General features: G+C 56.7%; 1 protein-coding gene across 1 annotated transcript; it reads right to left on the reverse strand.

Moving 5' to 3' along the window:
• Window positions 1-4,868: 4,868 nt before the first annotated feature.
• Window positions 4,869-11,205, reverse strand: LOC309598207 (argininosuccinate lyase; the record flags this gene model as incomplete). The annotated part of the gene is made up of 15 exons (XM_082328552.1): window positions 4,869-5,019; window positions 5,527-5,633; window positions 6,003-6,083; window positions 6,353-6,436; window positions 6,711-6,770; window positions 6,945-7,029; window positions 7,534-7,648; window positions 7,867-7,929; window positions 8,298-8,350; window positions 8,495-8,572; window positions 8,762-8,839; window positions 9,482-9,579; window positions 9,836-9,892; window positions 10,203-10,286; window positions 11,023-11,205. 15 exons carry the CDS (start codon window positions 11,203-11,205, stop codon window positions 4,869-4,871), a joined length of 1,377 nt encoding a protein of 458 aa, XP_082184678.1.
• Window positions 11,206-11,842: the final 637 nt, after the last annotated feature.

An 11,842-nucleotide genomic window follows, 5' to 3' on the forward strand; every position in this document is an offset into this window, starting at 1 on the left:
CCCGGCGGGGCGGGGTGGCCCCGGGCCGGCCCCGCTGCGGGCCCCCGCCGCCCCCTCGGCCCCGCCCGGCCCCCCCGCAGCACGGGGCCGCTGCTCCTTCGCCTGCCGCCGCAGCGCGTTTTTATCTCCGGGCGAGAAGCGCAGCCCCGTTTTCTCGCCCCCTTCTGGGTTTTTCTGCCCTTTAACCAGCCCTGTTCATACAACCATAGCATCGTTAAGGTTGGAAAAGACCCTGAAGATCACCGAGTCCAACCGCTAACCCAGCACTGCCAAGCCCACCACTTAACCACGTCCCTCAGCGCCACATCTCCCAGCTTTCAAATCCCCCAGGGATGGGGACTCAGCCCCTGCCCGGGGCAGCCTGGGCCAGGCCCTGACAGCCCTTTGGGGGAAGAAGTTTTTCCCCATACCCAACCCAACCCTGCCCTGGCGCAGCTTGAGGCCGTTCCCTCTCGTCCCATCGCTTGTTCCTGGGGAGCAGAGACCGACCCCCCCGGCTCCAGCCTCCTTTCAGGCCGTTGCAGAGAGCGATGAGGGCTCCCCTCAGCCTCCTCTTCTCCAGGCTGAGCCCCCCCAGCTCCCCCAGCCGCTCCTCCCCAGCCTTGTGCTCCAGCCCCTGCCCCAGCCTCGCTGCCCTGCTCTGGCCACGCTCCAGCCCCTCCATGGCCGCCTTGGGGTGCGGGGCCCAGCGCTGAGCACAGCATTCGAGGGGCGGCCTCACCAGTGCCCAGCGCAGGGGCACCATCACCTCCCTGTTGTCACAGCCCCGTGGGATAATCCAGGCAGGAAGGGGCCCAGGCCGGCTGCCTTGCCGATGTTCTCCTCTGCCCTACTGTTCATCCCCTTTCTGAGTGAAGATGAAGGCTAGGGCACGGTGGGGTTGCATGCTTAGGGCACGCTGCTTTCTGTAGCAGGGAGGACGCAGGCGGAGTGACGTGGCTAGCGTCAGGCAGCGTCTGGCTACCCAGCCTGAATGAGCAAGTACCTTTTGCAGCTGGGTTTCCAGTATCAGGCCAGAACAAGGCTCAAACTCTCTATCTGGATTCATAGCCAACTATGAATTCACCGCTTCTCATACATTTCCCCTTGTGATCGTTTTTTCTGGGGAAACGACCCTGCTCCCTTTCAGAGGTCCGGGCTTGCAGATACGCGGAGCATCGTGCTGTCCCCACTGAGAAAGCGCTTCGAACCTTTTTGCTGCCAGATTCCTTCCTCTTCCAAGTCCTTGCTTTTTAATAAGCTTCTCTTGACATGTTCATCTTTTATGAATGTCTTCGTCCTTATTCTGGGCTTTGACAGGAGGTTGCCGAGGATTTGGCAAAACAGTAAGGACTAGATTTCCATCCGGAATGAATCGTACACGGGGCGAGGCTTTACCTGCCGGGGGCTGTGCTGCGGGCTCACACCGCTACGTGGAACACGCACAACCCACGCCAAGGCTGTACCTCCTTCTCCCTGAAGAAACGGTACGGGAATTGCCCAAAGTGCAAAGGGGAAGGGGAGGGTGCCCGCGGCGCGGCAGCCCGGAGGGGACGGCGGGCACCCCGCTGTCCCGGCACCGCGCCCTCGGGCACCGTTTGTGACCCCAGGGCTGCAGAGGGGAGAATGGGATCTCGGTGGCACTCGCAGGGTTCCCCTGTATCTGTTTTGCTCTCTGTGTTTTCACATCATTAACCCTTTGTATGCGTGATACGTGACAGTTTTGATTTCTAAATATTACCTGTATTTAAACAGTTACACGGTTAAATAGAACAGTGAAAGCTCCCGTTTCTGTTCCGTTACTTCCAGGCAGAGAAGCGGTGTTAGCTCAGCCTCGTCAGTGGAGAGCTAGGGGATAAAAAGACCAGGCGCAGCAATTTGTTCAGGAGGCAAAACATTCAGCAGGATTTTTCCAGAGTGTGAGAGCAGGTTAGAGATCTTTTCCTTCACGGGATCCAGTGAAGAGTTCGCTGCTTTTTGTAATGTTTCAGGAGCCCTTCTGTAGGTTTGTGATCTGCTTGGGTGTCGGATCAGAGTTACATAGCCGTGTGCTGAGAGTTTCGGTAGCTCGTGATCAGCCTACGTGAATTCTTGGCTGAAGTCCCTTCCCGTGGTCTGTAATGGAGCCGGCATTTTAGACCAAGTCCAGAGCAGTGTCCAAGCCGTTGCTGCTTCTGTCTCTACAGATCTTCCTGCGGGAAGGGGCAGGGCTCTAAAAACCCAAATCACAGTGAGGCATAGTAGGGTGATGGTGAAAGTCTGAAGGCGCTGTGGCCCACATACTCCTGCAATGTCTGTGGAGCTTCAGAGACCTCCACAGGTCCCTCCCAATCTAAATTATTTCACAATTTTAAGAAAAGGGTGGGTGGGTGGGAAGTGCCACTGATGATGAACTGCTCATTTAAGTAGGAAACCAAGATGTGATCGTCTGCTAAGGCCTCCCTTTTGCTTTCGGTTTGGCAGGGCCCTGTGTTGCTCGGCCCTGGCCAGAAGGAACCGTGCCGGACATTGCTGTGGGAGCGAGAGAAGATCTGTTCAGCTGAGGCCTCTGGAGGTACCGGGCGGGAGCTAGAGGACACAAATACGGAAGGAGAGGGGAGTGGCACAGATGGAGAAGGCTTATGGGAGGGGAAAAAAAGAACTGCGAGGTGGAGACGAGGAGATATCCCTTCTTCTGACTCTGTTGGTGCTGGGTATTGGTGTCCCCTTCCTCTCTTGCTCTTCCCCTCTCCGCTGAGTGTGCATAAGCGATTCCCCGGCCACAGCTAACCTGTCTGGAGAGTGAGACGCGAGTGCCGAAGGAGAACCACAGCAGGACGGAACAGAGCAGACGCAAGGGAGCTTTATGGAGCGGTGATTGAAATGTGCTGTTCTTCAAGCGCCGGGAGAATAGATCAGGTTTGGGGCCAGAGTGCGGGGAGGCTGAGCCTGCGGGGAGGTGTTGAAAAAAAGGAACTTTTGTTGCTGGTTCTCCCACGCGTTTAAAGCACAAATGCTACAAAGGTAGGATGAAAGCACTTTGTGTCTCCTGGGGTACTTCGTTAATGACAGGAGATTTAGCTCGTGGCAGTTAGCACCGTCTGTGCTACAGCCTTAACCTACCGTGCTGAGGCAATGCTTGCGTTACTGCCATTACCTACGTGGGTTACGGAGTCTTGCAGTACTGAGTCAATAAGGTGTTGCTGCATCAGCATGGAGGGCAGGGTGCCGAGCAAAACACCAGCTTTAAAACGCTGTGACGGAAAAGAGATTGTCCATAACAAAGCTGGCACTGCTGTGCTGTGGGTGCCACGGCCAAGCTGGTTTAGTGTTTAGTGAAAATTGCCCCACCTTGCCTGTAGGCAACTGTTCTTTCTCTACCCTTTGAATCAAGTAGTAGGCATATTCCGTCCCGAAATCACTGCAGAACAATAGTGGGGAATAATGTTGCAAGTGTTTGTTTAATCAAATATTTTCACCCTGTGAAAGACACAAGGTTGCTGCATTCTCATTCCCCAAATGAGGCTTTTCCTGGTCTTTGTTCTGATTATATTTTTGTAAGGACAGAAGGAAGACGGTATCAGGTTGTTAGAGGCAGCCAGCCACGCCAGTCTCTTTTCAAGCATTCCGCCCCAGCTGGCTAGGCCTGGGTCACACAGAGGAAAAAGCTTGACTTGGGACCATACAGCCCCTGTGCTTTGGTGGAAACCAGAGCCAAAGGTGGTGTGTGATGGGCTGGAGTGACCTGCGGGCTGACCTGGGGCCAAGTCCTGCCTAAGGCTGTGCAAGTTTTGGTGCCAGGGGGTGAGGAGACTTCTTTTGGCCACTTAATGCCCCCTGCCAGCGGGCAGGCAGGCAGGCAGGCAGGCCGGCCTCCTCCTGCGAGGAGGGCAGTGACAGCTGGAGATGGGGCACGCGTTGCAGATGCAGTGCCAGGTGTTCCTCTTTGTGCACACCCACGAGCCTCCCTCAGCACGTTGTGTAGCCTGCTCTGGCACTGCCGGATCCAGCCTTGCGCTGCATGGAATCACAGAACCATTGAGGTTGGAAGAGACCCTTAAGATCACCGAGTCCAACCGCTAACCCAGCACTGCCAAGCCCACCACTAAACCATGTCCCTCAGCACCACATCTCCCCGGCTTTTAAATCCCCCCAGGGATGGGGACTCAGCCCCTGCCCTGGGCAGCCTGGGCCAGGCCCTGACAGCCCTTTCCGGGAAGAAATTTTCCCTAATACCCAACCCAACCCTGCCCTGGCGCAGCTTGAGGCCGTTCCCTCTCGTCCCATCGCTTGTTCCTGGGGAGCAGAGACCGACCCCCCCGGCTCCAGCCTCCTTTCAGGCCGTTGCAGAGAGCGATGAGGGCTCCCCTCAGCCTCCTCTTCTCCAGGCTGAGCCCCCCCAGCTCCCCCAGCCGCCCCTCCCCAGCCTTGTGCTCCAGCCCCTGCCCCAGCCTCGCTGCCCTGCTCTGGCCACGCTCCAGCCCCTCCATGGCCGCCTTGGGGTGCGGGGCCCAGCGCTGAGCACAGCATTCGAGGGGCGGCCTCACCAGTGCCCAGCACAGGGGGACGATCCCTGCCCTGGTCCACCACCCTCCCTTCCAAGAGGAAGAACAATTTTCAGGTCTTTTCTTGTAGACAGACACTCCTGCTGCTCTCTACCCACCAGCCCCCGAGAGCTTGAACACTCCATAGCCCAGCTCCACTGCCAGGGAGAAGAGAGCCCCCGTTCTTTCACACCAGCGAACATTTCCCCAAGCCTCACCAGGGCTGAGGAAGCCCCGCGCAATCTCGCCCCTGAGAAGAAAGACGCAAGACAGGAGTTTCAGTGAACTACACGCACCCCAGTGTTTATTAACTCCAGCTCAGTGTGACAGGCACACCGCTGCATCCACGGGATCTCTCCCCACACTCTAAGCTTGCTCCTTATGCCTCTTCAGCAGCTCCCGCAGCTGCTCGATCTGGGCAGTCACGCTGCTCTTGGCGGTGCCGCCCATGGCCGTGTACTGCTCCACGCTGTTGACGACGTTGAAGACCTGGGAGACGTCGCTGCCGAAGAGGGGGCTGGGGGGGAAGAGCAGAGGGGTCAGGGGAGAGCGCTGGCGCTGTGCGCTGGCCTGACCTGCTCACTGCCTGCGGAGCCGGGGAGGGAGCGCAGACGCAGCCTTTCTCCAGGGGGAAGGGCCTCCTGCAGCCCTGCTTCTGCACGCCTGGGGCCTGGCAGCAGCCGCTTGTGGCAGACCCCAGGGGAGTCGGCTCCAAGGGGAGAGCGAGGAGGTTTGCGGCCAGACTCTTCTGGAGGGCTGGTGCCCCCAGGCCAAGGCCTGAGTTTCTCCCAGTCCCTCCCAGCAGCTGCTGCCCGTGCCCCGCTGGAGCTGAAGGGGAGGGATGCCGTCCCCCGGCAGCTCTGTCCGGCCCAGCAGTAGCAGCACTGCTGTTCAGGCCAGGAGGCTTTTGGGGAGCTGCCTGGCCCAGGCGTTTGGGGGAGCGGCGCCATAAGCAGGCCCTTAGGAAGGGAGGCTGGTACCTGCCTGCTGAGGGCAGGCAGGGCAGAATCACGGGGGTACGAACCTGATGCTCTTCAGGTCATCCAGGCTGAGATTATTGATGGTGGTGCCTTTCGACTCGGCGAGGTGGACGGCCTTCCCAGAGGCAACGTGGGCTTGTCTGAATGGCATCTGCAGGGAGAAGCAGAGGCCGCAGTCAGTGACCAGGCACCTGGGGTGCAGCCTCAAAGGAAAAAATGCATGTGCTGTCTTCTTGGGTGGGCTTGTTTTCACTTAATGCCATGTGCATCCAGGCTTCCTGGGGTGTGAAGAGGGGAGGCGTTAGGAGGTAGAACTCCACCTGTAAATTACAATCAAGTCCACCTGGCAGCAGTTCCACTGCTTGGGATACATGTAATCAATGGGTTTCCAGCTTTCGTGTTTGTTGGCCCAGACTGCTCCTCACCTGGGGACAGAACAGGAGGCCTCATCTCAGGCCCTCGCTGAGCAGTGTTCTGCATCCAAAGAAATCACAGCTCCACCTCTCCCTCTGATACTTACTCCTTTATGAACCAAGTAGAGAGCCAGATCAGATGACAGCATCTCAGGGCTCAGAGCCTTCTCCATGTTCTCCCTGTTGATCTGCAGAAGGATGGTCAGAGGGAGACATTATCGTCAGCTCCTCCTTGGGGACACGTTAGCGGTCACAGTGAGGGGACTTCATCTGGAAGGGACCTGGCTCTAAAAGGCCCTCTGACCCCCTGAGCAGCGGACACTGGGGGCCATAGTGAGGAGTATGGGTGAGCCACTGAAGAGCCTTCATCTTAGGACCAGCCCAGAGCTCCTTGACCTGTGCTGCTCCCAGAACGTGCACCCCAGCCATGTTCAACGGTGAGAGGCTGAAGCCTTACCTGGAGGGTAGAAATCACTCCGGTGGCCACCTGGAGCACAGCATTCAGGGTGTCCACAACATCAAAGACGGCCTCCTTGTCCTCCTGCGGTGGAACAGGGATGGAAATGGCTCTAAGTCAACCCGATGCAGCCCAGAAGCCAACGGCCCGAGCAGCCCGGCCAGCAGAGCAGGGCCGGCATCCCAGGGGCTCCTGCGAGGGGCCGGGCTGTCGACGGCAGCGTGCCGTGCCTCAGCCCCGTCCTCAGCACCCCGCACGCAGCAGGGCCTGCCCAGGGAAATGTAGCGCGAGGCTGCTCGAGAGCAGGAGAGCGCTGTGTCTGCTCCGAGAGGTGGTGGGAAACTAACATCTGTTTTACCTGCAGATCCTTGTTGTAGGTGCTCGGAAGTCCTTTGAGAACCATGAGGATAGCAGCCAGCTGCAGGGAGAAAGAGGTGAGGCGGTTGGCTCTAAGAAGAGAAGCACACGGCCCCAGCAGAGGCTCGGAGCTCAGGCTGGGCACGGTTCTTTACGCAGAGGCAAGAAGAAACAAGATTCTCCAGCCCCGCTATGAGCGGTTTCCCCATCCCACTTCTTTCGTTAGCAGGCTCACCCGGCCGAACACTCGTCCCGCTTTGCCGCGGATCAGTTCCAGGCTGTCGGGGTTCTTCTTCTGAGGCATCAGGCTGCTGCCAGTGCTGAAAGAAAGGCGTTTGGAGTGCACCGGTGAGCAAGACCCCAGTCCCTACAGACACAGCTCGTGCAGCGTCCCGACCGAGCCCTCCAAAGGTGATAGGCAGGTCCCCCGTCCCCCGACACCTTTCTAGGGTGTAGGAAAGCAGTGAACTGAGTGTGCTGAGCTTCTCATGTTTCCCACATCACGACCTTGGATTTTGTGGTCTTGTCTGGAGCTACCAGACAGTCCCACCTCCCAAAGGGGAGGCAAAAAGGAGGCTTTGCCCCAAGCCGCTCCAGAGGTGGTATCAGCAGGCCAGCCTGAGTGTCTGCTGAATGCAGGCTTGTGGAGTTACCAGAATCAGAAATAAGTGGTCGTGACTGAGGAATGTTCACCCTAAGGCTGCCTTTCTGCCAGCCTTTTGTTGCTGTGTCAGCCTCGTGCAGTGGGGAGGCCCCCACCACTGTCTCCTTCTCGCAGGAGAGCATAGCTGAGCGGAATTACTCCCCAGAGACCAGAAACCTACCAGTAGGTATCAGAGAGGGTTAGGAAGCCAAACTCGCTGGTACTGTAGATGATGAGATCTTCAGCCATCTTGCTCAGGTGGATCATCAGCAGGGTGGCAACAGAGAGGAATTCCACTGCAGAGAAGGCAGGGCATCAGGAGGTGAAAAAGGTGCCTGTTTGCTTGACAACCCAGGGAGCCCTGACTGGAGTTTAAACACGAGCAAGCCGATTTTCTGTATAGTTACCTCCTAGTGGGGGATTTCAGGCCCCTTATTAAAGGAGGTCAACTGGGAAGGTCCCAGAAGCCTGCTTCTAGAACAGTGGTGGGAAGAAGTGATCGAGTTGTGCTTACCCACAAAGTCCCTCTCGCTAACGGCATCCATGCTGTTCAAGCTGATGGAGGCAAAGTCCAGCTCTGTAAGGAAGGTGATGGACAGAGGAGGTCAGGCTTGGCATGGCTGGAGCTGGAATGCAGCAGGGTGCCCCAGCACGCGGGTGACCGTGAGCCCTTGAGTAGTCCCGGGAACACCAGCATGCCTAAGTGTTACACTGACTGGGGTCTTTGTTGGTAGCCCCAGGCAGCCAGCGTGCCGCAGAGGTGGCTCTTCCTGCTCCAGCCTCACAGGCATTGCCTGTCTCATTGCAGTAAAAAGCCTTATGAAAGTAAGGCTTTGGCTCCAGGACAGTGCGTTACATCGCCTTTGGGAGCCATGTATCAATGCTTCCCTCCCTCCTAGATATCACAAGGAGTCCTGTGCCTCTCAGTCATAGGGAGACATTTACCACTACGCAGAAACTCTCTGTCGATGTCCAGTGGGTTGCCCGCCAGAGCACCGCTGCCAGGGGAGAAAGAAACAGAAGTCATGCATGATACCCAGCACATCCCAATGAAAACTGAGCTATAGGAAGCAGGGACGGCACCTCTGAAGACTTTGCAGAGCAAAGCAAGGCCCGGTGACTACACAAACAGTAGACCTTACCTTCCCAAAGGCAAGACGTTGATCCTCCTCTTCACCTCTCCCAGGCGCTCAGAATCGCGGGTCAGTGCAACAGCATGGCTAGGAAAGGACGTGAGAGATGAAGCATGTGAAGCCAGAAGATGTCACTCTCCTTCCCCAGCAGCATGCCGCCACCCCTGGAGCCTGGGATCCCTTCTCCATCAGGAGACGCTGCGCTTGTAGGCTCTGGCTGAGCAGGGCCCCCAGGGTGGAGAAGGCTTCCTCCAGCCACGTGCGAAAGGTGCTTACCTGAGCAAGAACTGGCTCCATCTGATGGGCTGAGCTTTCTGCAGGTGGGTGTAGCCAGGGAAGAGAACATCGATTTCTCTGCATGGGAAAGGAGAGAAAGAGGGGAGCAGCAGCCGTCAGGATGGGGGGCAGCGGCAGGGCCGCGCCAGGCTTTTCTAGCAAGGTCACAAAGAGAACTTCTTTCGCCTGGCTTGTGCTGAATGGGATCTCTCGCCTCCTCTCCCTGTCGCCTGCTCCCTAAGCACCCTGCGGTTAGATCTCCCGATCTGCCCGGGCGGTGGGTCTGCCCCAGGCCTCCCTGGAAAATTCCCTGGTACAGTAGCGCCTCTGTGGCAGGCAAGGATTCCCTGTGGAATTTGTGGTTTGTGAGGAGCAGTTAGCCGGGGAGTTAGCACAGCCCAGCTTTTCTCATAGGTAGCAACTTGAGCCGTGTTAAAGTTCCCCACTCCTTCAGGTGGATCTGGCGCCTTCTAAGGTCTCGTCTGGACCTCCCACCCCAGCTCCTCTGCCGGGGTGCACCGGGGGAAGAGGAAGGTCTCTGTGACGGGAACTGCGGAGAAGGAGGGTCCGTCGGCCTCCCCCGTGCTATCGCTCGCTGCCTGGCTGTAACGTCCTCCGCAGAAGACCCCGCTGCTGCCCTGACTGGTGCCAGTCAAAGAGCAAGCCTGGAAGCCTCCAGCCCGGGCAGGGCCAAGGCCGCGGGTATGGAAAAGGACTTACATGGCAGCGCGTTCCACCAGGGTCTTAATGAGCTGCAGGAGGTGAGTGGAGATGACAGAGAGGGAATTCTTCATGAACAGCTTCAAGTCAGTCACGACCTGGAGGAGATTGGCCACAGTCAGGCAAAGCAGAATGTGAGGTACTTAGTGCCTGGCCACTTTTAGTGCAAAGTAAAGCCCTCCTTCTTCTCTGTGATGGGAAGGTGCATCTTCCTCTCATCATTTCGTCATTTTGATGTGGTAATGTCGCTACATCTTGCTCTCTGGGAAGTGAGCCAAAGGCCGTTCTGGTCCAAGGTCTCCTGAATTGAGTGGGAGAGGTGTACAAAGAGGAAAAAAAAGATTCTGTACATACCTGGTCATTCCTGCTTCTCCCAGTGTGCAGTTTTCCAGCTACGTCTCCAATCAGCTCCTGAGGACAAGAGGAGGATTTCTGTCAGCGTCTCTGTGTTCTGAGGAGGAGGCTCCGCATGAGCAGACCTCCCCCTGCCTGGAAGGGACCCGGCTCTAGGATCCTGTGAGCAGCCACGGGGCCTCCTCTGGGGAAGGGCAGGTTTGGGTTCTATGTTTGTACAGTGCCTCGTCCACAAAAGGGGTCTTGGGGACACTCGATTGTGGCCCGAGGCGCAGAGGAATTTCACAGTGGGACAGAGGCGCGTGCGCTTCACGTCAGGCAGATCTAGCTACAGGGCACCGGGAACAAGAGGCTGGAGGACCCAAACCTTTAGTCTGCGTTCGTTGGCAGTGTGGATATCCTCATCGCTTTGGGTCACCACAAAGACTCCTTTCGACCATTCCTCAGAGATCTACAAACAGCAGCAGAAACACCAGTCAGCCACTGGAAACCAAAGTGTTAAGCCTCCCGCCAGCTCTGCCGTTCCTGTTCGGTCAGGCCAAGGCTGGCTGCTTGCTAGATCCTGATGTTCTGTACTGCACGTGGTGGGATCCATCTCTCCCCGCGATGACCCTGCAGTGCCAGGGCTATAGGAGGGTTTAAGCAATGCAATGAAGAAGGGAGCTGAAAGGTCGGGGATTGCTTTTGCATTGTCCACGAGGATTTCCCTATACAAACATCGTATAGACCCGCCATTGTCCACGGTGGGTGAGCAACAACAATGGATATTTTCAAAAAGCGCTTAGCTGCGGACTTCTCTTCAGCCCTATACAATGCTGTGCATCGCCCCCTACTACCTCAGGCAGCCAGGCTCAAAAGGATCCCAAGTGCCAGCAGAAGACGACTATTCCTAACTCATACTACTGCCGGGCTCTGGTGCCTTTAGCGGGGTGCGATTTGAGCATCGATCCCCTGCCCCGATGCCTCCAAGTGTACTGAGGGCAATACACGTGGGCCTGTCATGGCCATGGTTTAGGAGAGCATGCCCTTTCACAAAGCACTTCAGCACATGCCTACCTCTAAGGAACAGGACATGAGGACCTTTAAAGATGCTTTTTAGAACAGCAACTCAGGGAGGCTACTACAGATGCTGTCGGAAAAGGAGCCACGCGTTTCAGCGCGCGTGACAGATGTGAAGAAAGAAATACCTTTTCCAGGCCACTCAGGATCTTCTCCAGCTCAGTCTTAGACAGGATCCCAGCCTTCTCCAAGGCTTTGGCATAAGCCATGCTCCCCTGGACGTCAACTTCAGCCAGTCTCTGATCATAGGTAATGGAAGCGCTGAGCATCTCCATGACTGGGTCTATGCTTCCGACAAACCTTCCTCCCATCATTTTACCCCCCTGCAAGTAATGAAGTTAAGAGGCATGTTCAAAAGACTTACTGGTATACCCCAAAAATCAGTTATTGTCCATCCCACTCCTCATCCAAGTAAAACTGAGGACATACTCAGGAATGTTTTCTCAGTGCTGTACCATTGAAGCCCTGCACTTTAAGAGCTGTGGCAGGTAGTTGTGGAGGTGGAGAACTGTCACTGTCACTGGCATTCAGCCCTTGAGCTGTCAGCTCTGGCTCAGGAATCCCCCGGGATCCCTTACTCCTGCAGACTCTGGAGGGAGTGCGTCCTGGCCTTGAGAATGCACAGCAGGGCCCATGCTGCAAGCCCAGCACAGATCCCTCTTTTAAGCAGCTGCTGGTCTCTGACCCTTTGGTAGTCTCTTGGCAGGGAAAAAAAAGTAAGCGAGTCCGGGATATAGTGAAAGCTAGGATCTACTGTTACTTGAAAAGATAATTTTAAAAGCCCACTCTTTTAGGGAGACTGTAAGAAAATATTCATTTGACAAAGAGCTGTGGGTCAGCGCAAGGCACATCCTCTACAGCACCCCTGCAACGGCGAAGCGTCTGGCGTCGCCGTGGGAAGCGTCGCCAGGGGCCACGATGCTCTTGCACGCTTTGGCGTAAGATTGG

The sequence above is a fragment of the Platalea leucorodia genome (assembly GCF_965183815.1).
Source record: "Platalea leucorodia genome assembly, chromosome: 16".
Taxonomy (NCBI): Eukaryota; Metazoa; Chordata; class Aves; order Pelecaniformes; family Threskiornithidae; genus Platalea; species Platalea leucorodia.